Here is a 27,582-nt window from a genome sequence, read left to right as displayed (position 1 = left end):
AAAAATAAAGCAGCCCATTACTGGACTGTGTGAGTCAAATTCAGGTCAAAATCTGAGTAAACATTACCTGATTAGCAGATTATCTAGTTTGATTCGGAGTTTTCATTAGAATACATTGACCAGTTAGGTCACACAGTGTGATGATTTCTGTATAAAAACAGCTGCGTTGTACCAAAGTAATTCCTATGATGTAGAAACCAAACAAATTAAGTGCCTTTATTTTTGGTCTCTTATTATGTGTTCTGTAGTTCTCTGGCCATTGGCCTAATGAACCTGGATCGATAGTGAGTGCTTCTGTGTAGCTCTTCAGATGTGAATACTGTGTTTGAGGGGAGCTGGGGGGGACAGTATGAGGTCTGACATGGCACTGCTTTGTTACATGTTATAAACATCTGGATGCCGTGCCTCTCAGACCACTTCCTGAGGATGTTTCAGTATCCTTCACTGCAGCCTGAGTGTGTCTGAACTTGGGTTTAGTATATGTGATTAAGCATGATTAGATACAGTGGCTATACAGTCATCCAAGATGCTTTTTAATGGCTAATAAACTTATCACTCTAAATAACTGCTATGTGTGTATGTGCCGCTGTGTGTGTGTTTGTGCAAGTGTGTCCACATAGCTTTTATGAATTTGAGTGTCAGAGTGTTTGTGTATGTGTGTGAATCTTGATTCATATCAGTGTGAGCCTAAGTCTTTGTGCATGACTGATTGCTTTGTCTGTCTGACCACAACTGGAAAGGGATCCATCTCTCTCTTTGCTTCTCTCTCTCTTTCTCTCTCTCTGACTGGGTGTTTCTCTCTACTCAGTTCCACCTTAAGAGGAGCTTTAGCAGCCTGTCCTGTTTGTGTTGAAGCCAACAGGCACAATATATTACAGTCTAGGGCTTGCTGCTGAAAAGCCCGCTGGATCCTCCACTGACCTGCTGTTCTTTCCTGCTTTCCTCTTGCATTTTTTTCCACATTTAGATTAAAAACAAAGCTCTCACTCTTTCTCGCTGTCCCTCCTTTCTGCCCTCCCTCCTTCTTCTTCTACTCCCGTTCCTTCTTTTCCTTCTTCTTCTTTTCTGCGGCAGCAGTCAAGGCAGAGGCTTCAGTGTGTCAGAGACAGGGTGAAGAGGAGGAAAAAGCAGAGACTATTTGGATGGAGCTGAGTGTTTGTTTATGTTTGTATGTTTCGCCATTGGAAGGCCAGGTGAAGGGGCACGAGGAGAAGAAGGGAGCCTGTCTGGATGAAATTCTCTGTGTCATGTCACTGAGTGGACCTTGACTGATCACAGGGTGAGGAAAAGAGAGAGACACTGAGACGAAGACGAGGAGAGACTGAGACTCTAGTTTCACTGGGAAAAGAAGGAGATAAAGTGTGGTGCTCTGTTTTATCATGACATTGTTGGATAAACGAAGTGACAGATTGAGCGCTCGTCAGTCGTGTGCCAACAGGAATTCATCTTAGAAGACAGAGAAAGGTAGAACCAGGAAGGAAAGGAGGAGAGAGACCGTGGAAGTGTGAAGACTTCTGTGTTCAGCCCAACTGAAGAGCAAAGAACGGACTTGCTGAGTGTGCGTGTGCGTGTGGGTTTGTGTGTGTGGCTGTGTAACCGGTGGAGGGCAGAGGAGTGGAGGGCCAGGGGACTAACCTGGCCATCAAACGGACTGGCAGCCTCTCCTCTCCTGGGATCATGTACCCTCAGGGCAGGCATCCGGTAAGTACATCCTCATGCCTCTTTCTCCTGTCTGACTCTTTTTCTGTCTCTCCATTTCTCCCATGTCCAGTCTTGCTTTTTATGTCTCCTCCTGCTGTCCTCTGTTTGCTGCTCTCTGTCTCTCCTGTTGTGTCTTTCCTCTTTTTACTTCCTCTTTATTTCTCTTTATATTTCTCTGCTTCTTGGTTTATGCTTTCTATTGTTTTGTCTTTTTGTCATTTGATTGTCTTTTTCAGCCTCTCTCTCATCCCTCTGCCTTTTAGTTATGGGGACTGTACTGTAACATGAGGAGGGAGACATGGGGTGGGGTGGGGTGTTGGATCTAAGAGATTCCCTCTTGAAAACTTTATCATAAGTGCTACTTGCCCAACACTAACCCTGATCTTAAACCAAGTTGTCACTCTGAAATACAGTGATTTACATGGTGGGGACAAGCATCTGGGAGGCTGAGTCCACACAGTCTGCGTGTGTAAACAGGTTTGGGACCCCACACAATGACTAGAACCGGGCGCACACAGACAGACACACACCACCTCCCTCTCTGTCACCTACACCCAGGTGCCTTTGAGATCTTATTCATGGTTAGCTGTGTAGGTGGCATATAAATGAATCTGCACTTCTCAGCTTGTGTGTGTACATTTTCCTGTGTCTATGTGTGTGAGTAGTAGTGCATGAGACCATTCGTGCGCATGGGAGCATCTTTGTGGGAAAAGAGCTGTTTGTGGTAACGTGTAAAATAGTCTGTCTGACTGTCAGCTGTCCATTCGCTCGTTCCCATTGCTCGTGCACACACAGCCACACACAGACTGTAACTGCTAGTTAAATTCCACTTAATTCATTTCCATTACCACTAAGAAAGGTTGAGAGTGCACGAGTACTTTCCCGTTAACACCTCAAACTTCCTCAGCAGTTAGAATTTGCCATTAAATTTTCATGCCAAGGTAAAATAAAGGTTAAATACATAGAATAATACGCACAGAAAGATGAATGACAGTTTAGGCTCAGTCTCTCTTAGGCCCTTCATTTCACAGGGGCTCGGTTATGGTTGCTATAATCAGATTTGGTTGTCAGTCTCTTTATATCTGCTACAAATGGGTCAGTGGCCACTTTGCCTTGGAGTCAGCCAGCCAGCCAACTAGCCAGCAAGCAAGCCAGCTAGCTATCACACAGAATTATAAATGACATTTTCACAAGAGGAAGGCATGAGGAATCAATTATAAATACAGAGAGAATGCTAATAACCCTGCCACTGGAAGAGAGGGCAGAGAGAGACGATGAAAGACACAAAAAAGTGAAACACAAAAGTAGAAAATGAAAGATGCAAGAGCCAAGAAAGAAAACAGAGAGAGAGAATTCTTTAAAAAGGCACAGCCAGGGGTGGAAAGAGAAATGAAAATGAATGAGAGATGCGAGGCGTATCAGATAGCTTCCTGCTGTGATGTTCTGCGTTGTGATAAAGTTCAATCCCAGATTGAGCCAACTCCAACCGATCGATAGCCTCTATCTCTCTCCTCCTGTCTCTCTCTGGTGTTTCTCCCTCTCTGTCTTTTCTCTCTCTCTCCTCCTTCCTCTGCAGCCCTCCTCTGCCAGTGGAACTTTATTTCTGGTGTTACTGTGAAATGTGATCTGTGGAGAGGTGTGAGGGTGCAAAGAGCAGTTGTGTGTATGTATATGCATGTGTGTGTGTTGACTGCATTTTCATGCTTTGTGTGTTTATGGTTAAAGGGTCTGTGTCTATGCACGTTGTGTGCATGTTATTGCATACAATCATATGAATGTGCAAGGGTATGTTTGTTCCCATAAATTCAAATCAGGGTTAGTTGTAAAATATGCAGTTCAGTCTGTTTCTCCAAGCACAGCAGGTATATAAAATTCTTCTTCTTTACGTGCCTTAATTACCCACAGTTGCAGGCGAATATTCATTGTATTAATATTTGTCACTTACATTTTTTATGTTGGTTCTGTTAGTGGGTTTGTATGAAACCCATACTTTTTAAATGTGCATGTTTCAGCCAGTTTTCCAAAGCCAAAGGTTGTCATCCATCTGCTAACTTTTAAGTCACCGATTTCAGATCAGTGTTGATTCAAGGCTCCACTTGCTTTACCGCCAAGTCAGACCAGGACTTTGATCAGAAAGCAATGGATTATTAATTTGTAGCAAGTTTTAAGTTTCTCCAAGGTTATTTTCATATCACTGTGACATGATCTGAAACTAGAGGCTGCTTTGAAGGTAGGAAATTGAACTTCAAAGTACATTGTTTGTGCGGGCAGCAGTTTGGCAAAATATATCCAATTTTTAGTTGGTCTCCGGTAGATTGTGTGGTCATACTACATGACTACACATCACTGTACTTAAGTGACGTCCCAGTAAACAGTCTGCGCTCTGTTCGCCCCATACGTTTCATGTATTCTTGACACCAGGTCAGTCATGCATTATGGCCTGCTTCCTGTAAGCCACAGGCATCCAGAGCAGACACAGCTGCCTAGAATGTTGCTCCCTCAAACCCCTGTGTCCATTTGAGGGCAAAAATGACATTTCCTTTAGTATGAACAGATAAAATGTACAAACAAAACGAGCACCATTGTATTTATTTATTTACCTGGAAAGATGTTAGACTTTGTTCTCCCCGCTGCCTGGTAGGAAAGGGTTAAAACCGAGGCCTGATTTGCCAGGCGTGTGGAGCTGTAATTGGTTCCACTGGATTTTTGTGGCAAGCATTATCAGAACTGTGTGAATATGTGTGTGTGTGTGAGGATTTGTATGAGGTGTGCTAATGTGTGTTTTTTTTGTATTTGTCATCTGTGTGATTTCTTTTATGTGTCCTTGACACATTGGCGTGCTTTATTTGTGTGTATACATTTTTGTATTAGCTGTGTTTGTGTATAAATGTAATGTGCATATTGAGTTTGAGGTGTTTGTGCAGTTTTGTTTTATGTATGCATTTGCTGCTAAGTGTTGTGTTGCTGTCTGTAAGTATATGTACAGTATGTCTTGGTGTGTGTGTGTGTGTGCACCATGTGCATGTCTGTATTTGTCCTTGTGTTCCTGCAAAAGTGCTTGTCCATGTGTGCATGCAGCTGTTAAAATGCGAGTTTGGAGCTGGGAGAGGAAGACGAAAGGAGAGCAGTGGCGGTTTGTGTGCATGTGTGTGCATTATGTGCCAACAACAATAACAACAAATAATGTCACAGTCTAACCTCAACTGTTGCTGTGAATGTACAAGCCTCTTGATTGTGAATAACACCCCAGTGAGAGAGACAGAGAGAGACAGTGACAGAGTTAGAGAGGACACAAACTGCTGTGTGTTTTAAGGAAGAAACACCTACATATTTTACATCATTTCAGATATATATCCATGTAAGCGCAAACACTCTCACAAACAATCCTGCCTTGTCTTTCACTTACAGGTCTTTATTTTACTCTCTGGTATTCACTTGAAGCTGAAGAATATAGAAAGTTTTGTTTGTGTGTAAATGTAAAAATGTCAATGTGTGTAAATCTTTCCCCAGTGCAAGTTTTTGACAGCAGTTGTTTTGGCTGTAGTCTAGAGGATGAAGTTCAGACAGAGTTTATTCAACAAGCGTGCAATAAGGAAATGAAGAGTGAGTGTGAAAGAGAGGAGAAGTTGGACTTTAGTCCAGATTCGGCTTCTGTTGTTTTGTGTTACCATCATTCAGTCCCTTTCTGCTTTTGAAATGTATGTCATGGTAATAAAACATGCCAGAAAACTGTTGAATTATTATCAGGAGGAGTGAAGTGCTGAAGAAGTGAGGGTGTCAGTGTGTGGGGCACAATTTAATAAACTGATGAAATATTGTTGCAGCAAAAATGTTCAATCATCTGTGTACAGTATGTGCTTCGTTCTCTTTTGACCATGAGTAGGGTAACGCTTTATTTTTATGACCAAGTAAACTGATGTCAAGTATGTAGCCACAGAATTCACATGTGCTCCGTTAGTGAGGGCAGAGTCCTTTTGAGTATTTTTAAGTTGGATTTTGATGTTACAATAATGTGTATGAAATGGAATTTGTGCTTAATTTTGCAGTGAAAGGACAAATTTAACCACATAAATTGTGTGTGCATGCGTCCTGATAAGGTTTTTTTTTTTTGTACATGCACCTGTGTGCTATTTGCTTTTGCACAGAATGGACCAGTCCTTTTTTTTTTGGACATCCAACTGTGTTTGGCAGTTTGTTTTTCCTCAACGTTTGTGGCTGTAATGAAAGCCATATACGGCAAACAGCCCAGCGGATTGCTGTCACCTCCCACAGGTGACATTCTCCCCTCCTTCCCTTTGTTCTCATCGTGTTTACATTTAATTTCATTCTGTATTTCAAAAGCAAGCTTGTAAAATGGCAAAGAGTCAACTAACAACAATACAGCTGCAGTGAGGTGACCCGTGGTACAAGCAAGAAGTCATACAAGCAGCCAGCAACGTCTTCTCAAATATCAGCAGCCTCCCAGATTAAGTCTGTTCTCTGATTAAAAAAGTCAAATTTTCTATTCCCAAATCCAGTGTTTTTTTTTGTTTGTCATTTAAAGAAATGATCAGTGCGAGGTTTGGATGGACTTCAGAAAGTCGGTTGGCTGCCAAGCTTACCCTGATTTGTAATCCACTGCAGATTTAGTGGGTGAGTGGTGGGCTGAGGTATTAACTGACTGACTGACTGACTGACTGACTTGTGGTTTACTGGCTAGTTGGGTGACTGTCTGAATGCTGGCTTGTTAATTTACTGTCAGACTGGATGACTGACTAGCTGAATAAACGAGTGCCAAAGACATTCACAGGCTCTCAGCACAATGAGAGGGCCACTAACACAAAATTAACTTCTGTTGTTAGGAGGCTGACAGGGCGGCTCACTCTAAGTTATTAAAGCCTTTGAATAGGTTGCCAAAACAGACAGACAGAAAAAGGAACATGTGAGGGCTCCATAATAAGATGATGGATATGTACATTACGTTGCACTCCCATGCTCCCCTGCAGCCTTTCTTTAGTCTTTCATCCACACACAATCCAAACCAATGAGGTGTTTCTAATCTTCCCTGCTGCTCATGTCAGCAGACACAGACATGTACACAAGGGGCGCTGACACACCTTCCACACTTGGTGTTTCTCGTCTGTTCATATGCTCTTTTCCTAAATATTCCACCAGCCAATTATTATTTCATGTGCTATCTGAATGTGTCTCTACTTGTCTCTGAGACACACAGGAAAAGGGAAGAACAAAGGGAGTAAGAAGGAGAAATAAAGAATGAAAGGCAAGAGAAAGGAGGGAGTAATGACAGAGCAGCAAGAGAAAGGAAGAGAAAATGTTTTGTTTGCAGGTGTTTTGTTCGAATGAATGCCTCCATGCATAGGCATGCCTGCTTATACCGTGTGAACACTCGTGTTGGTAGAAAGTGTGCCAGGGGCTAAACAGATAGAGAAGAGAAGCAGATAGAATAATTTCTTTCCCAATCACTCCCAGACCTGCATCTGTGTCACAGTTGCTGTCTTTCTCATGCAGGCGCTGCCAGTGGTGGAAAAGCAGGCAGCTGCTTGAACAGAAGACTTCCATGTGACGGAAAGACAGACAGGCAGAGAGTCTGACAGAGAGACAGATAGCACCATACTGACCTAATACTGAGGCAAAATGTGAAAAAAGACTGAAGCATGACTGAAAGGAAGTAATGCAAGTCACCCGATGGAGCCAGATTGTTCCAGTGTCACTGGGAGCTGTTAATTGGGAACAGAAGGAAGTTAAATTTTTCAACTTTGACAAATTTGCCTGACTTAGTTGTGAAAGTTTCTTCAAGTAGGTTCTTCTGATAGTTATACCACTAAAAAACTGTGGTTGTGACAGTTGCTTGATGACAGTGTGGTGGTGCTGGCCTCGTCTCTCGGCGCAAGGGCAAGGAAAATGCAGGAGATAATGGTGCCCTGTGGAGTTGCTAGTTGCTTGCACTGTGCGCGCAGGTGATGCGATTCCCATCCTGCAATAGGTTTCGTATTGATCAGCAGTTAAGTAGTGCACAACAGAAAATAGAAATGCTTCCACAAAGGCAGTGAAAAAATGACTTCAGCTAGAGAGTAAACGTACATATAGACAATGCAAAAATGTATGTATTTTTAAAAACTGACTTTGCAAATCTTTTAAGGGTTCGTCAGACCTCATGGATAGCTTTTTTTCCCTGAGAAAACTAAACAGGGCCTCTTTAAATGTGATGCTTAAGCAACATTTTAAATCAACTCTGGGGAATAAACCTTTGTTTCTTTATCCCACTGATTGGTGCTGTCACTGTGGCTGATATCAAGAGTTTTACTGCTGGCCCTCCAGCCCACAGTCATATAGACACACACCGACAGACAGGGATGGTTACGGCCACACAGATAATCCTTTCTAATTCTCTGCTTGCCCGTGCCAGGTTGCCCAAATTGTGATCGACTTCTTATATATATATATATATATGTATATGTGTATATACACACACACACATAGACGTGTATATATAATATATGTGTGTGTGTATGCGCGCCCATGCACAATGACCCTTCCCTCCCTCCTTCATCTCCACCTCTAGATTAACTGGAGCAAACTGACTGTTCAGGGGCTCACACACATGCACACACAGACATAAACACACATGAAAACACTGGAGGCGGTAGGCTGTTTTCTGGCCCTTCGTGACGCGCTATTGGACCCCTGACAGTCTGAGCTGCCATCTGTCACAATACAGGAGGGACCAAAACATACACATGCACTCCAACAACAAATGTTTGCTCTAGTGTGCGTACGGCACAACTTGCTGATGCCTCCATCTTTGTAAACATTGCAGAAGGATGTACATAAGATAGCTCCGTTTTCTCTTACCTGCTGAAGTGTCCTTGAGTAAGACGCCAAGTTTCCTATTACTGCTAATAAGCATGAACTCATCTGATACCAGCTTTATTCTAGTCTCCATCCTGTCAGGCAGGGCTCAGCACAGACTGAAAATATTTCTCTTTTTGCTGCAGGACCATACAACTCATTCTTTTAAAAATATATTTTTCATTTCCTTTTTGCTCATAAAATGTTTCATTGCTCCAGGTTCTGTGGGACTCTTTCAGAAAGGTACAACTGGCAAATCAAAAGAAAGATATTTGGGAGTTTTTGTCCAACAGTTGAAAGGGATTCAAGTCTCTCTCATCAGCACGCCACAGAGAATGCCATGTTAACGCCAGCGGTTGTCTCACACAGATCTCTTGTATAATCCTTATCTGTGGCTTTGTTATATGACTTAGTGCTGCTGATGTAACCCCCCCAGTAGCACTTTCTGTGAGTGTGTGTCTGTGTGTTCTTGGTAGCAGATGGCGGAGTGGTATTACAACAGACCGATGGACGGTGAACAGCATAGAGCGGCTTGGCTGTGTTGACTACAGCAAAGGATAGCATGGCTCCCCCCCCTCCCCACTCTCCATCTTCTTCCCATCTCCTTGGTGTCAGGTGGATGAATGGCTGGCCCTCTCTCAGTCAGCAGCCACGGTGCTCTTTCATCACCTGTCTCTCTGCTTGTTCTTTCATTCCTCTGCAAGAATGCCAGGCTAGTCTGTCACTCCTTCCCTCCTTCAGTCCGTCCATTGCCCTGTCTGTCAGATGAGTATCTGTGGTATCTCTCTTCAGCCTTTTTTTGTCAGTCCATCTCTCCATCCTTCTACCCCTACTTCCCTACTTACCTTTTGTAAGAGTTACAGCCATGTCTCAGCTTGGGACGTCAGTTCAATTCTCCAGCCGTTTGGCCAGTATCAGCTGGGTTCTTCCAGAATGCAACCTGGAAGTTCCAGTTTCACTTCAGCTCTTTATGTCACAGACGAATCAGCTAATCCAGGTTGGAGACTAACTGCCATTAACTATGAGCAGAGGCAAGTCATTGTTGCTTTTATTCTCTGTATGGGGACTGTACTATTAATAGAAATGAATTTAATGAAATTAATAGAAAATGACCGGCCTTATCCCTTAAAGTGTGAATCTGCATATGCAGTAGTGTGCATTTGTTTGTGCTTTTGTTTTAGTTGTGTATTTTTGTATGTGAGTGTAATGTGCCAGATCGCTGTCTATCCCTCCCACCCCTCCTCACTGCCATCCTTTCCTCCCCCACTGAGTGTGTGTCGTGTGAATCAAGGTCATTAGGGATCTGTTGGCAGAGACCCCCTATCTATCCCACGCACCCCCCTCCACCCCTCCCTCCCACCATCGCACACACACACACACATGCCCAGAGGGTTTGTGTGCATTGTGCCCATCCAGCCATCTAGATGTCCCTGCTATGCCTGCCTCAGCTCAGTTTAGCTCAGCTCAGCTCGACATCGTGGATTAATTACTGGGGAACCCACTGCGTCTCTGACCTCCACCACTGGACTAATTGAAATCTAATTGAATTGTGCTTGTCTAGACTAATGAAGCCTCGCCACTGAAACCGCCAGTCTTTTAGCGATAGCTGCAGGACAATAGCTACCCAGCTATTCTATAGCGGCTGTGCTGTGTCACTCAGTTTGGATGGATGATTAGATAGTGGATATGGGGGATGTGAACAAATGGGCAATTGAATGGATTAAGAATAAAATACTCTATTTTTTTTACTTTAGGTGCAGGATTAAAAATCTATTGTGACATCAGAAAAGTTGAGTACATCCATTCTAACTAAAACCTTTCCCCCATTATTTGAGAAATTTTTATCCTTGTGCGTATCAAGAGCTTTTCCTTGTCTCTGCGCTACAAACTTGGCGTCAGAGCGCTGCTCAAGGGAAGCAGGATCTAGGCAGGATAGTGTGAAGCTCAGCTTTCATGGTGAGGCTGCTCACTGACCAATGATGAGAGGTAGCTGAAAGGAAAAGCCAGAGACACCTGGCAGTCTGCATCCTTCCCAGGCTAACAGTGGGGACGCACAATGCAGAGAAACTTGGCCAGTGTGAGTATATAGAGAAAAAGCTATCTTCTTGCATACAAACTCCTCTGAGAATCTCCAAGAATCACAGCCACTTCTGCATGCTCCGGCCTCATTCCCAAATATAAACATCATCCGCAGTGACCTTGTTTCTCAAACTTGATGAAGATTAGTGAGAAGGAGGAGGAGGATGGCTGTTGAAAGTGCTTTAGTCAGACATGGAGGGCTGGTGGTGGTGGTGGTGGGACCCCTGGGAGGTGCTTGTTTTGTTGGGCCTTTTTTAGCTTTTAGCAGGTGAGAGACAGTGCTGTGATTCCCTATAAGTTATTCATTTGACGTTTCATCCCTTCTCAGCTCTTTGTAGGCTGGAATACATTAGCAAGCTGGCAGAGTGGAGGAGATGCTAATGTGGAAGAGAAGGAGAGGCAGAGGAGAGAAAGAAAGGATGAAGGCAGTGGAGGGAAGAAGGCAGAGTCATTAGAGGAGGAGGAGAACAGAGAGAGGACACAGCTTTATGATGTGTGGGAAGAGGAAGTGACCTTCCCTCTCACTTTCATCTTGGCTTTTTTCTCACCTTGTCTTGCTCTCTGATGCACACACTTAAATGTATAGTGCACGTGGGTGCACATGCATCTACACACATATGACAGAGAAACAATGCGTATAATCCAATCTTCTTTTGAACAAACACATATAAACACATGTAAGTCATTTTTCATGCTTTCTTTCTCTCCCCCTCCTCTCTTACTTTTCCCATGCAGGTCCCCTTGCAGCCCGGCCAGTCTTTCAAGTTCACAGTCCTGGAAACTCTGGATCGTATCAAGGAGGAATTCCAGTTCCTCCAGGCTCAGTATCACAGGTATTATTATTATTATTATTATTAACAATACTACATTGCCCATGCGACATAGACACACACATGCATATATATGTACATATAATTGATTTTTTCCCCCCAATAATGAAGAATGTGCTATAGCTCTTATGAAGAAACATACTCTTCCACATTATTTACACCATATATTCTTTGTACATACACTTAATGTATTAGGTACACTGATCAGCCATAACATTATGACCACTGGCAGGTGAAGTGAATAACACTGACTATCTGTTGCAGTGTCACCTGTCAGTGTGTGTTGGGGGGTATATTAGGCAGCAAGTGAACATTCAGTCCTCAAAGTTGATGTTGGAAGCAGGAAAAACTGACATGTGTAAGGATGTGAGTGACTTTGACAAGGGCCAAACTGTGATGGTGAGATGACTGGGTCAGATCATCTCCCACACTGCAGGTCTTGGTGGGTGTTGTTGGTCTGCAGTGGTTAGTACCTACCAACAGTGTCTAAGGAAGGACAAATGGTGAACTGGAGACAGGGTCATGGACGCCCACAGCTCACTGATGATGAGATCAACCTACTGTAGATAAAATTTTTAACTACCATTTGTACTTTTCAAAAGATTAACATTTATTTGACTCTTTGTTAAAATGGTTGAAAATGAGAAATACTGTCCCTTGGTCTTTATGAAGAGAGAGAGTCAGGGGCTGTAGTGGTGATATCACACCTAGAGCGGTGAGGATGTTGAATTTGTCTAAAAGATTCTCTAACTCGTCCTCACAACCACAGTTTTCACTCCTTTTACATAAGTTTGTCACTGAATTGTAGACACATCTGTGTTCTTCCTGACAGTAGAACTGTGGAAGCAAATGGATTCACAGATTACGTACAGTGAGCTGCAGAGTGACACGGGTGCCAACCGACTGCCACATTGACTCACTCCTGTGTAAACAGTATTAGGCAGGTGGTCATAATGTTATGCCTGATCAGTGTATAGTACCAACACATAACCATTCCATTTAGTAGAATAGGGCTTCAGAAATCTTGAATATATGAGCCAATAAATATAATATAATATAACTGCATACAAGAGGTGTCCTTTAATCTTTATTACTACACTGAATGTACAGAATATCACAACTGCCATGCATAATTCTGTCTCCACTGTCTCAGGGCTTTGCACACTTCTCTAACTCTTCATCTTGGCCTAAATCTAGAATGTACATTAACCTCTTTGTAATAGACATACATTTACAGTAAATACGGAAATCATTAAGGAATCATAGCTTTTACCTACATTAATTTTTATCTGTGTACCTCAAATATCTTGTACTAATTGATGTATATTTTTCTGGGCCTTTTTGTTTTCTACAGCTGGAGGTCACTGATGGTCATGTTATCATATGGCTGACCAGAAGTGACCTTGGCTAAGAGATAAACCATCAAAGGTTATAATATCCAGCCTCTTGCTCAAGAGCCTGTTGTGATACAGCAACACATCTGTATTCTAGTCATTGGACTGATGGATCTTAGTGAGTCACACGCACACAGCAAACAGCAATGAATATCTTTTCATTGATGTGCATCATGAGTGATTATGTCATTAGTGTTGAGTACAGCCATGCTGTTGTAGCCATCTACCAGCATGGTACTATAACTTTTCATAATATTAAGCCACCTGACTTGGCGTTTACCTTTTCTGAATACTGCCTGTTAAAGTGGCTGCTAAGCTCAGAAACTCTTCCCCACAGTCCAGAACAGATGCATGTTAATAATGCACCCACAGTGAAGAGCTTGTACTGTGTAAGGACACATTGGACTTTGTAGCAGAACTGTAAATGTTCTGATGCATGTGAGACATATATAACCAGCCACCCTTCACGCATGTAGAATAGTTGTGATGGATTGCAGTGGTGAATAAGACACACCCTGCTGACTGGTGCTGCCATGAAGGTGATGTTTTTTGTGTCACTTTTCAGCAGTTTTTTTCTTTATAACAAGAAATTAGTTTTTGGTGTCCTTATATGGCTTTAAACTGTGTTTGACCTCTGCAAATTCCTGTGGAAATTAGAATTCATTTCACTGGATGCAAATGTTTAATCTGTGTGTATGTGTCCTCTTTTGTCCTTGTGTAGCCTGAAGCTGGAGTGTGAGAAGCTGGCCAGTGAGAAGACTGAGATGCAGCGGCACTACATCATGGTGAGTCCAATCAAACCTTTACCAGAGCTGTACAGTGATTTGTTACTCTGTCTGGGCCACCCAGAAACTCTGAAAAGAGTCTGATGGGTTTTTATGTAGGAATTACAATCAAGGGGGTTGTATCTGTGGTTTTGATTAGCTGAATTGTCGCTGTTCAGTGTTTGCCATTCAGGAATAAAAGCTCAGTTTGTCTCTCTACCTGTGTTACTCTAATTCTTTCTCCCCAGATTTCTTACTCTTTCCTTCACTTCTCTGTTCTGTGGTTTATTTTCTCTTTTAATTTACATTAATGAGCTGTTAATATAATAATAAAAGCAAGCTAAAGCTAAACATTTAAAATTTTTCATGCTTGTATAAAGTTGACACATTTCATCCATATTTATATTGAAACCTCCAGTAACTTCACAACACACAGGTTTGTAATCACCGTAATATCTGTTTATTATTTACTTTAATAAACATGATTTGCAGTGGTGCATAACCATGAATCTCTGTAATAGTGGAACACAGTTTCAAATTTCCAGTGTGATTGTGGAAAGCAGGTGCACATTATACGTTTTTTCTCTTGTGCGCTGTTTATCTTGATTTTTTCACACAATACGTCTCTCAGATTTATATTTTTCCATTTTGTATATCGCTCCCCATAGTTTTCCCCCCTCAGACCCTCTATCTTCTTCAGCTGGTGTCTCTGCCTTCTCTTCCTCCTTCTCTCGTGCGCTAACAACCTGAGATCCCTCTGTGCCGGTTTGTCTGTGCGACTAAAGGCTCACATGTATCGTAAGCCTTCGTCTGTGGTACAAAACCTACACAGAGCTGAGCAGAATACGATATGCACCATCTGCTAAGCTGCTCGCATTTCATAAACCTGGGAGAGCAGGCAGGATCAGGGCCGTAAGCTAGATAGACACACAGATGGAGAGATGGGGAGAGGGAGAGAGAAAGAATCAGACAGGCATATAGACTGACTAATAGACTGAGCGTGAGAGAAACGCACGCAGGCAGGCAGGCAGTGATACTGGCAGACAGACAAATGGATATAGAAACACAGAGACAGACAGGAGATAAACAGATAAAAACACACACAGACACTCAGGAGATACTGCATATACACATTTATTCATCTACACTTACACACACTTTGTTCATCTGTCCTTTTGAGGACCTTGCTTTAAAGATCTTTCTTCATCAAGCCTCAGCTAATTCTAATTTATGCACTAACTGATAACTGAATAAGTGCCAAATAAACTCAAAACCAAAGTCACAATATCCCATAAACACTTCTCCGAATAGGGTACACACTGTCAGATAATACTAAAGAAGTGACCTTTACAAAAGGTCTTTCTGAGAGATAACACTGTCTAACACTGTAGTAGTTACTCTTATGACTTAAACTTGTTAAAGTGAGACTGCAGTAAGTTTAAAAGAAGAAAGAAAACTTTCTTTCTCCAGGGGTTTTCTGATGCAACCTTATTTGGTCTGGTTTTCCAGTAGCTAATGTTAGCTTACAAACCTTTTAGTATATCTTTAGTATATCACTAGCGTGGTGTAGAACAAAATTATCTATGTAGAGATACTGTACTGCTTGCAAACCAATGATGGTAAGATGACGTTATGGGGTAGGACTAGATAAGTCTAACTTCTTCCTACTCCGTTCAAGCATGTACTAGGTATAAGCAAATTGATAATGCATTTGTGGATATGTGTGAAATTATGTGTGTTGACATATTGACTGTTGTTACATGTTTGAAAGAATAAATCAAATCAAAATCAAATCAAACCTTAGGTAGATATTGGTGTGATAGTTCTGAGTCAGTATGTTGACTTTGACTCTTACCTGCTTGTGCTACTTTTATACTACACATTAGTGTGTCACAAATAAATATTTCAGTGGTTTTATCACCAAAAGTAAAGCAAGAAGTAAAAGCAGTGTAGCTCATCAGAAGACGTGTTTGTCTGGTTGCCTAATAATGATGTCTTTTAAAGCAACTGACTCAAGACAGTCTTGAGAAATGAAAGAAAATTGAATATGCAGTTTTCTTTCACTTTTGACTAGTGGCCACTTAGCAAAGGTTACACAGTCTCACTTTATTAATTAACTTTAATCATTATTCTGTATAAGGATTTTGTCAGTCGATTGTCAGTTGGCTCTTCAGTGCGACTGTTCGACTGTTTGTTCTTTTTCCTTTGTGTGTGTGTGTGTACGTAGATAAACAGATATACACAGGAACATAATTCTGAGCATTTAAAAATCAATAAAAGACAGCTGCATATGATGCAGTAGTTAAATTGCAACCTATTTAAATAGCTGATATATAATGTCAGGCTGCCATATGGATTTGTTGGAATAATGAGATGGGCAGCTCACTTGTATTTCTGTTGAAACAATGCTTTTATAGGCAATTTTTTCTTCTCAGACATGGTTATAGCCTAGTTTACCAACAAATTTAAAGGTTTGCTCGTCAGTTAACCACAGTGCATGTTGTTACTGTGCGTTTGATGCATACCAGCTTGCACTGCGAACTATTCCTGTTATTTATAATTCCTCATTGAAATATTTTCCCCACTCATTTTTGGTAGCTTCCTGGTCCCGGTTGGATGGATGCATGTCACAGAAACAGTCTATAAATGGCTGTGCATTGCACCTTAATGGAGATGGGTAAACAAACCGGTCTCTCACAACATTAAGCTATACAAAACCAGTCACATGGTCACGACCATTAAATACTTCTGTTGTACAAGTAGACCACGATGTTTGAAAACACACAAAGTACAAATCTCACCTTTATGTGGCTTGTCCTAGTGGGTTTTGTTGTCCTTTTCTCCTTGTTCTGCAATTTCCTAAATAGATCTGACCTTAATGTACATCTATGTTTCGGACAGTGGCACCGCTGAAGTAGGTATTCCCCCTGACCACAGGGGGAAGTACTGAGAAAATTGCTGCTAGGCACACCAAAATGAGGCGAAGAAGATGACAAACTACCATGATGGGGCTGCCTTCTATTGTAGTGCAACCTGGCTGACAAAAACTAAAATAAAAGCAAAGGTTGGACTGGAGGAGTCTTTAGTTGACAGACAGGTCTTTCAACTAGTCCTCACGACTAGGGGGGCAGCCTTAATTCTGTATAGTTACACTTGAGTTATAATAAAATGTCATTATGTCTTCATGATTTGTGACATCCTCAACCCCACATGGGGTGCTTTTTATTACTATACTTTCTTGTGGCACTTGTGTTAACATTATACAACTTTAAATAAGTAACATACTGCACAATAGCAGATCCATTAAACTGCACAGCCAAAGCCTTCTAGAGGTTTTGTTGAGGATACTACATTGAACCTAAGCCCTCAGCTGGTTCTTTTTAAAGAAATGGAAGGACTTGTCAAACTGACCTCATTTCATAAAAATATCCTGAAACTCAAGAGTGGGAAAAAATACCTAGATGCATGTGCTCATAAATATGGCACAATGCACAAAGAAAGAGCTCTGCAAAGCACAGACTTCTCAGAAACACCCACTTCCCTAATCTCAGGCATTCTCCATTTTAGCTGTGGTTTCACAGAATTACTCTGTGGAGCATAGACATCTACCTTCTCCAGTGTAGTTCCTCAATAATACAGCAATAGTAGTTGTAGTGTGCCAGCACAGATACAGTTCTCTCTTTCCATAGACGGGGGCAATCGATGGCGTTTGATCAAACTTTGTGCATATTAAATGCCATGGCCTTTGTAACCAGTGGGCCCCTGGTAAACTAAAGAGCAGGAGAAATGGTGCAGGACTATCCTCCTCTATATGTTCAAGCTCAGCTTTAACAGTTCCCTGTGGCATGAGGTCTAGGAGCTGCAGCTGTAGATGACATTCCCACATACAGTAGGTTAGCATGGCAGACGGTTAGCACTCCAGGCTATATTACTTGAAATGAGGCTCACTGTCGTGTGGAGGATGGCTAACACAGTGCTATGCTACTTCATAGGCATGGCTCAGAAATGAGAGGAAAGGAGAGGAGAGAAAATGCGAGGGAGGGCAATGAAAGAGAGGCTCAAAGGGAAAGATAGCTTGAGAGAAAAAAGGCTCAGTGAGTGTCAGACAGAAAAAAACAGGAGCTACTGAGGGAGGGATACAAAGGCAGGCAGAGATAAAGAGAATAAAAGAGGAGAAGGAGAGTGTGATAGAGGCAGGAGAGAAATACAGCGGGAAAGAGAGAAAAATGCTGTAAATGGATGAGATAGAAAAAAGAAATATCAGGAGATAGAATTGCAGTTTAGGAGGAGAGAGAGGGTGAAAAAAAGATGCTGTGAAGAGATGAAATGCAGAGAGAGACAAAAAAAGAGTATGCAGCACAGACTGCAAGAGAAAGAGATAGTGATGTGTTTGTGTGGGGGGCGTGAAATTAAAGAGAGGGAGAGAGAGGGTGCACGCACAGACACGTAAATAATGTGAAGCAACAACGGACTCGCTGCGCCCACAGAGGAGATAACCCAGAAGGCTATATTTAGCTCGTTAGGCCTGTCATCCATACTGAGGCCTGTTTCCACAAGCTGGGGCTCTGCTCACCATGCTGCACTGCTCCTGCCTTTACTATTCATCACTTTTAAAGCTCTTTAAATACTAGGGTGAGGTGTTGAGAAGTAGGGAGACAGTTATACAGGGTTATATACTGTATACATGGAATTCTTTGTGAACTTAAGCACAAAAAGATAACAATTAGGCAAACGCAATTCTTTTCTCTAGCAGAGAGTAAAGGATCATATGGTCGTGGTCTACAGAGGTACAGTAGGAGGACTGGATGTCTGAGGGGTTAACAAAATGTTGGGTTTTGACCTGGGAAGTCGCTGTTTGTTTTCCCTTGGCTACTGACAGTCAACAGTTTTCTCTTTAACCATGACCATGATTAATTCCTAATCTAAACCAGTTATCTAAACCTAAATAACAGTCTTTCATCAGTCTTTCCACATTTTTACCTAATCCTAACCAAACTTTAACTATAGCATTGTTTGATCAGTTTAAATTTTGGTGTTTTTTTAACATATTTTTTTACAGGTGGTCCAGGAAATGTCATGTGAAAACGTATTTTTATGGTAACCACCGCACTGCTTTGTTTTAAAAATATCAGTTTGACCTTTTTGATTCAAACTTTTATTTCTTTATTCTGTTTAATTTCTGTATGTTTGAGAAATTCAGTTTTTACATGTCACATTTTTCATCTTTGTTGTCTTTATGTTCAACATTAATCAGAGGTGATAGTACTGAAATAGAGTGATAATGGTCTGAAAATATCCAGACTCCACTGAAATATTGCAGTCTGAGACACTAACAGAACAAAAAGAAAGAGGCTGAAGTACAAGATGACAACTGCAGTGATACTGCATTTGCTGAAGAGCTGTACTTTTTTACCAACCACCGTATTTTAACAGAAGGTGTTAGTTTTCCTTTGCTGCTAGAAATCTCCTTATGGCATGAAACTTTTCAAAGTCAGGAAGTTAGTTTTTCCTCACATTTACTGCTTTAATTCTATAGCTGGCAATGAGTCCGTTTTGCATATTTCACGCTTTGAGAGATGATGCTATAACCCTCTCACACAGCACCTGTCTGTGGAGTGTTGCTGCAGTGAAACGACAGAGCCAGGCTTGGATATAGTGTATTTGTATGTTTGGCAGACCCAGTCTTTAGCTTTTTGGATGGAGTATATGTTTTATGTTGGCCGCTCTTCTAGACTGACTCATTTCTTTGTATGCGTAGGGAGATATTGGCAATGTGTAACTTTACTGGTAGCTACAAACACACACACACACACAAAGTCACACACATTGCGAGTGTATGTGGGCGTCTTGCTTTTCTCTGACTGTTGTATTTATCATTCGTGGATTTCAGATTTCACTGCTCTCCTGGAATTCCACTGTGTATTTTTAAATAAGGTTGCATTTGCAACCTGGCTAATCAAGGGGCGTAGATGTGTCGGTCACGTGCTTACACAAAGCACAAGAAACACTCCCACCTGGAAAGCTGGGTTCTGTCCTGCCGATCCAGGGTTGTGTTTTGCAAAGAGCAGGTACACAAGCAAAACTCCCGCTGGAAGGTGAAAGAACGGGAGATAAATTAGTAGGCTTGCAATATGAAACCCCCAAAGTCACCAGTTTAATCCACACTGACTTTTGTGTCAGTCTCTCTTTTCTCTTCTTGCTTTTCCCACTGCCTTGATGTAGTGGACTTTTTAAGTCTTACTGTCTGACTAAAGCTTTTGCAGTGCTGTAGTTCAATCATTCCTGTGTTTTTTTTCTGTTTTTTTTAGCAGTTAATGTCTTCTGAACCCTTTTGTACTAGTGTCGTGACTGCTCTGCAGCCCTTCTCTCACTCTTTCTGTCCAACACAGCACAAAACTCTTACAAGGAGTAAGTTTTAAAAATACATGTCTGTTGAGGGTGACAGCTCACAGTTGGGAATCACATTAGGTGGCCTCTCCATCGCTGCCTTGGCATGTGTGTTTGTGTGTGTTTAAGTGAGGTACAGAGGCACTGCAGGGTTCTTGTGTTAATGCTGCTGGCAAGAGACAAAGTATTGTTGCATCAAATTTTGTGATACAAAATAATGGCTGGATGAAACGCGTATTAAATTGGATTTTGTTTTTTTTTTTTGACAAGATTTTCCTCCTGTTCAAGGTGGTGGTAGATGGTTTATAATAGGAACATCACTTTCTATTTGAAATCTGAACTATTGCTCAAACAAGGGAAAAATTTAACCGATCAATGTTTGACCAAAATCAAAATGTGCAGTTTATAAACTAGCAAGCACACAACAAATAATTATGACAAACAATTTGAGAAGTTGTGTAGAAGCAAATAATTATCTGAAGTCTCACTCACCATTCTTAAGTTTTTAGCAGACAAAATGTGAATTGTCTAAAACTATATTTACTGATTTTTAAATATTTTTGTTTGGTTTGTACTTATTTTATAAGAATTTATCTCTTAAAGATGCTGTCAGCGTTTATTTTGTGTGTACACGGCATCTAGAAATGTGCACTGGCACGGAGTCATAGACTCGTGTTTTGTCTCATGCCTGCCGTGCGGTCAGTTGTTGTTTGCGAGCATGTGTGTGTACATGTATATGTGTGTTTCGTCCATTCAGCACAGCCCCTCAGGCAGAGATGAACTGTGTGTGTGTGTGTGGATTAATGTGGCATTCTCAGCCTCTTACTCCACTCCCAGCTCATCTGTCTGATTCAGGCTGACACACTGCGTTCCCTTCAGCAACATTACAGTCACAGACTTCTTGAGAAAGGAGGAAGAGGGACAGGCAGATTAGAGAAAGGGAGGGAGAGGAAAAAATGAAGAGGGAGAACCGAAGTAAAAAGGGAAGTGAAGAGAAAGATGGGAGTCACCGATAGAAAGAAAAAAGAGTATGAGTAAGATAGATATGAAAGAAAAATATTAGCAAGAGAGAGAGGACATGAGGGCATTGGCAGAAAGAGCAGAAAATGTAAAACGGAACAAGAACACTAACAACGAAGGAGACAAGAAAGGGAGAAAAACCAACAGGTTGCATTTTTTTGTATATGATAGAGAAAATGAGAAACAGGAAATAAAGGGAAAAGCCACGAGCAGGAGAGATGAAACTGAAGGAAGAGGGGTCCTCGCTAAGCTAAATGTCACTCTGCCATCTGAAAGTGGGAGCTGGCCAGAGGATTTAAGTGGGGCCAAATGGAGTGAAGGATTGAGTCTGTTTTAAGAGTCTTAAACCTGTCTGAACTGTCTGGAACAGGAGAAACAAACAGGACAGGGGTATTCACAAAGATGGTCAGAGTCTCCCTCATGGTACCTATTGTACACACCTCAAATTCAAGGTCATTGCTGTCCATTTGTTCTGGCTCTCTGATGAAACTGGCTGAAGGAGAAGCCACAGTGAGGCTGAATGTCTGCTGTGACTGATTTAGTTGTCACCCACTGACAGGACACAATGGATAAGTCAGAGTCTGTTAAACTAACCTCTGATTTAGGTTATCACAGCGTGCTAATACATGTTTAAGATCGATGGTGTGTTTGTGTGTGTGTGTGGGCGGGCAGATGATTAAGACAAGCTCACCCGAGAGACACCAACGAACACTGCTTTGGTTAAGATTTTTACATACATCCCCGCTAATGCACAAGTAAACACAAGGTGTGCACATACATATGTAAGCAGATAATAGGCATATAAATACGAGTGTGCTATAAAGCCACACATGCATGAGTGTAGAGTTGCGCACACACATCTATGTCCCATTTAGATAAATCACCTTGGATTAGGCCCACTTCCTAAAGCTTTTTAAAGTCTTCCAGTGGTCTTTGCAGAATGCATAGAGGAGATAGAGAGAGTCTTCTGACACTCTCTCAACACCATGAGGGTGAAGGGAGGGAGGGAGGAATGAAAGAGCAAACACTCCCTGAAGAATAGAAGAGTGAAAAAGAGGAGGGGAAACATGAGTGAAGGAAGAAGAGTGATAGAGAAGGCTTTTTGTCTGCCTTACCCTGATGATAACACAGTGTGTGTGTGTGTGTGTGTGTGCTATTAAAGCAGATACATGTTAGATAAAGGGGTCTGTTCAGAAGAGTGGAGCGCCATGATGCGATCAGATAAACAAGAATTACACTACAACCTCATTTATCTAAAGCAACCCACCTGCCGAACTGACATAACGCCACAAATAAATGTTGTGGTGATAATGGCGATAAGTGAGATGCGGACTTTAAAAAGTACACAACGCCTTTAGGTTTTGCAATAAACAGTGTTATGCAACATGTATGCAAAAATGCTCCTCGGTATTAAAAATAAAATGTGGAAAGTTGCACAGACTTTTTGTAAGTGACTTTGTTGTGGAAAAAGAGCAGAATTCAGATAAGAGGAATTTAGTCTAATTAAACACTTCAATCCAGTTCAATATAATGAATAATAATAAAGTAAACAAACTGAATTTTGGCTGAGACCTGTGTGCACATTAACTGGCCGGTTGTTGACATTTTAGCCCCTTTCAGACATGCACTCCTTTGCATTAATCGGACAGCCCCTGAATATGTCGGCTTCATGTTTGATCGAGCACCCTGGTCATTTTTATGTTAAGGATGGGACGGAAATCTTTATGTATCACTGATTCAGATAGATAGAAACTTTACTGATTTGCTCTAGTGTACAAAAAAACAACACGAGCTATACAAAAGTAGCTATTACCCATTAGTCCATTTCCCAAGCTCTTACTTGTTGCACTTACATTTTCCCTCATAGGGTAAATAAAGGTTTAGTGATATCAATTGTCTGGTACAGTTTAAACTTGTAGTACTCACTGTTCATGTGGATGCATGTTCACATGTGAAAACAGTCTGTTTGGTCACCTTATTAAGAATCATTTTAGTTGACAGTGACTTCCTATTTCAGTTGAGAAAATGTAGTCAACCTCAAATACTGTACATACATACACATAGACTGTTCTCTTACTCGCTGGTATTCTTGGTAAATGACATCAGCCAATTGGCTTGGTGCACCATTTCCAGGCTTAATGCATAACGGACACATATGCATCCACCACAGGCATCTTGGGAACTGTACATAAAATGCATAACACAAAATAAAACCCATACAGTACACACGACCCAAAGAGATCTTGCACAGGGCACTGAATGAGAACGCAACAGACACAACAAAGGATTATATAGGGCAGAACAGCATGCATTAAATAGGAGGAACCTATTTAAGACTAAGTACAATAGGCAAAACAGTGTGGCACAGCCGTTTTAACTGCAGAGTACAATTACTAGTATGCTGCAATCTGGACCACAGTCATACTGTAGCTGTTACTATAGCTCACTGTAGTGCAGACTGCTTTAGACACCTGTTAGTGCTCGATGACACACACAGTACAATGTCACGGTGTGACCTATTCTATTTTCTCTGTATTTAGGTCTATGGACTATAACTGTTAACCACGCTAACACATTCATAAAATGCAAAGCACAGTTATTGCTACACTACGGTCCAGACTAGGCTCCCATAGTGCATTGTCACTAGAGCGCTGTACAGACTGCACAAATAACACAATAGTCACTGTTGTCTTGCCTACACCCACAGGACAACTGTTACTATACTTTAATCATCTTCTCCATTCTGCCTCTTCAAAGAAAACTCTAACTGGTCTGAACTGAATGGATTATAAACTTAAGGGCAAAGTTTTAGCTGGAGCAACTTTGTTAACACTGTAATTGAGTGATGTTGCAACTTTCTGAGGAGCTGACCAGATTGTTTAGGCAGATTGTTATTTATTTATTTTTTGCTTCTTGTCATTTGTTAGTGTTTCAAATCCTAAAACTGTAATGCTGTGTTCATTCTGACAATCAATGTTTTGTCTGCTTCAGGCCAGTGACTCACATTTAAGTTCTGACAAATGAATGAAGAATATATATGTTATAAACTCTTTATATGTATTTATCTGTAGAGTAACTTGTAGCTATCACATACTGTAGCATTCACAAGCAGCACTGCAATGTAGCTATAAGAAGTATGGGCTTAGTAAGTTGTTATTATTAGGGTACAGTGTTTTTCAATAATTCTATTTGTGAAAACAAATCATTATATTCAACTAGATTGTGGATACCTGAACCGAGCCCAACAGGGCCTGGTGGCACCCAAAGTTTTGGGCTGGGTTAAAACAGAAATTTAGAAATTATATTCAGGTCTGTGTCAGGTTTGGACACATAGGTCAAACATTAGGCTAGATGGCTGGAGCACTCAAAATATCTGCTTCACTTAATGATAAAGGGGAAAAATCGTGTTGGGCTCTGGTCGGGTTCGGATATTATATGCTTTAAGCTTTTGGGTCCAGGGCGTGTTCAAATGCCACAATCTCGGGCACCAGTCACATTCAAACAGAAATATTTTAGCCTGATCCATGTTCAGTATTCAACCAGATTGTCATTATCTTGTTTAGACACTAGTCTTCACTTATTGTTGCCCACTGACTCTACATTTACAACTACACAGTAGGTTCAACCATATAGGTACATTCTAACACTGCCGCCTGAACATAATGTGGTGTAAAACATATGTATGTAATATCTTTAGAATTCAGTGTACCGTCGATTGTAGCTTTGTTTTTCAGTTTTTTTTTGTTTGTTTTTTTTAAACAAAAAAATGCACAGCTGAAGACAAATGTCCTTCTTAATGACTGGAATACATTGATGTCCACTGACTCACAAAAAATCCACAGTGGCAGCATCAAGGCTCCTTAAGTTTTATTGTCCTTTAAAAAAGCTTATTTGCTTTCCCTCTGGCTTTACAGAACAGTATTCTCAACTTTATTACATTCCCGTCCATAATGTCAGGGTGGTTATATAGTACAGTATATACAGTCATCCGCTTCATCTTAGCCCAGAGTGGAGCGCTGTTGCTGAGGCTGGCTGCTGCACTGTTACTTGCAAGGATATATTGAAATCCAAGGGTCCTGTTTGTAGCAGACAGCTGTTAGTGTAGTGGGAAAAAAGTGAGATACTAAATGAAAAGAGGATGCTAGAGAGGCGGGAATGAAAGAGAAGCAAGTGAAAAAGAGACATGGAGAGTAATGACAGAGAGGTGAAGAGGCTGATGGGAGAGATGGAGGGAGAATTATTAAAGAGAGACAGACAGGAATTGAGTTAAAAAGATGGGGAGGGCCGAGGAGAGGCGTAGTGATGGAGAGGCGAAGAGAGATGCTGATGAGAGATGGAGGGAAAGAAGGAGAACAAAGAGATGTAATGTCTTTCATGTTGAGAGGGCTGGAGGAGAGGCAGCCATGGAAATACAAAAAGCTAGCTCAAGTATGTTTGTGAGTCTGTGCTTTAATGTATGTGTGTGTTTTCAGGTGTGTGCATACTCATGTGAAGTATGTGAGTTTCCAGGATTGTGTATGTTTTTGTGTGCATGAAAACCTTTTTTTTTAATCAGGCTATCCATGAGGGAAACAGAAAGAAAGGTGCAAAATACACAGCAGAGGTAAGCTTGACGGGGAGAAAAAGGGGAAAATGTAGAAGGCTGAGAGAGACCAAGTACAAAAAGTGAGTGAGCCATGTAGAAAATGGAGATAGAGAGAGAACATAAAGAAGAAAGATGATTGATAGAAATGACTAAAATGAGAAAGTAGAGAAGACACTGACTGTAAAGGACAGATGATACAGCAGATAGATAAAAGCAGGGGGAGATAAAAGAGAAAATAGTAATTGGAAGGGGAGAGAAGGAGAGAAGGTAACAAAAGTGAAAGAAAGGATAATGGGCAAGAAATACAGGAAAGGTGTTGAGAGCGAGCGAGAATGCAGAGGAGGAAGAAGGTGACAAAGGAGAGACAGGACAAGAGAGTGACAACAGAGGAACAGCACACATCAAAGGGCAGATGGATAGACAGAGACTGCTACACTAGAGACTGTATAAATAAGAAGACGTCCTCCAAAATAAAGCCCCTTTTACACACAGTAGCGTGAATTTGCAGGCTAAATCTAGCGATGTAGCACCTGCTTTTTTGACACTTAAACTGGCTGTGCGAGAAATTCCCAGCAGGGCTTTGTTCAAATGTAGCAGGACTTTGCCGGGTACAGCCGCAACATTCACATGAGACAGGCAGAAAGAAACACTGCGTATCTTGTAATTTCTTCTTCTGCATGAGAGATGAGCAGTTCTTTGATTCCCATGCCACACCTATTTTCCACCATTCTGCTTTACCTCACACTACTAAACCATTTCTTCTTTGTAGCGGGTCAAAATAAACTTTGTACAAGCTACAAGTGTACAAGTGACAGTACGTTCTTCTTTTTTTATTTTTTATTTTATCTGTGCCAAAATTTCAGTGCCTGCCCTAAATCCACTATGAGAGAGAGAGCAAGACAGAGCGGCGATGGTCAAGTGAGCTATAGAGTGAATGAAGAGAGGGAACAGCATTAGCAAGAGCAAAGCAGTAAACCAGAGAAAATATTGTGTGTTAGCCTGTAGCCCTGTTGTCATCTTGACAGTGCCCTTACCGGAAGTTTGACCACTTCAGTTCAGACATGTAGCTGGTAAGTTCTTAGCATTGTACCTGGTGTAAAGTAATATAGCAATACTTCACATAGCCACTCGAGGTCCTCAACAGGTAGGGTGTGGTAAGGATTCACCAAACTGAGTCTTTTCCCCCTGAAGCCAGTTTTGATAACATAACTCGAGGTACAGTATCTGGTGATATGGTACAAATCTGGTACCAAATAAAAATATGCACATTTCACTTTAACTCATTGGAATTATTTTATATAAGATAACAGGTGGCTAGGGATAGCTACAAATTTGGCAGCTCAGTGTACTTGAATGGCAGGAACTGAAAGAAGAAACGCCAAACTAAAAATGACGTTGACAGAACCGGCATTTAATGTGGATCATTGGTGGTGGGAACATGTTTGGTCAAATACCTAAAAATGACCTGATTCTGTTTCTTTTCTTCTGTTGTTAAGTTTTCCAAACTGAAACTCAAAAATGAAGAATTGGGGTGAAACAATGCATGAAACTGTTGTACCCGGTACTTTTTACCATACGGACTCTGAGAGACGAGACAGTCCAAGTAACTACAAAACAGTGCTGATTTATTCCATGAACACAGGTAAAAAATTAACATTACACGCTCAGGTATCTTGCACCTCCAAACTGCTCGCAGGCAGATGAAAGATGAAAGACCCTGAACCCACCAGGCCTATACATTATATCCCCTCGGTTGGGCTAGCCCCATACTACACAGAAACGTCAAACCGTGACGCCACCTGATGTGCCAGCTATGCAGCTGGTCATAGCAGTTGTCAAAACATCAAGTAAATCAATGTGTGTGTGTCTGTTGGTTAAGTGGTGTGTAGCTAAAAACATTCTCACAGACGTCTAGTAACATGTCGTGATATTAAACATAAGAACATATTATGGCTAAGGCTACAGTTATACAC

At 41.3% G+C, this 27,582-nt stretch overlaps 1 protein-coding gene across 1 annotated transcript in view; it reads left to right on the top strand.

Moving 5' to 3' along the window:
- Positions 1-866: 866 nt before the first annotated feature.
- tle2b (TLE family member 2, transcriptional corepressor b) overlaps positions 867-27,582 on the top strand; it is a 78,846-nt gene continuing 52,130 nt past the window's right edge. The window contains exons 1-3 of the mRNA XM_020607047.1: positions 867-1,701; positions 11,365-11,462; positions 13,575-13,638. Of these exons, the coding sequence (XP_020462703.1) occupies positions 1,678-1,701; positions 11,365-11,462; positions 13,575-13,638 (186 nt within the window). The 5' untranslated portion in view covers positions 867-1,677. The remainder of the gene's footprint in view (positions 1,702-11,364; positions 11,463-13,574; positions 13,639-27,582) is intronic.

Source organism: Monopterus albus, unplaced genomic scaffold (genome assembly GCF_001952655.1).
Source record: "Monopterus albus unplaced genomic scaffold, M_albus_1.0 scaffold83.1, whole genome shotgun sequence".
NCBI classification, from domain to species: Eukaryota; Metazoa; Chordata; class Actinopteri; order Synbranchiformes; family Synbranchidae; genus Monopterus; species Monopterus albus.
Note: the sequence above shows the minus strand (reverse complement) of the source record. Positions and strands in the feature narration are given on the sequence as shown.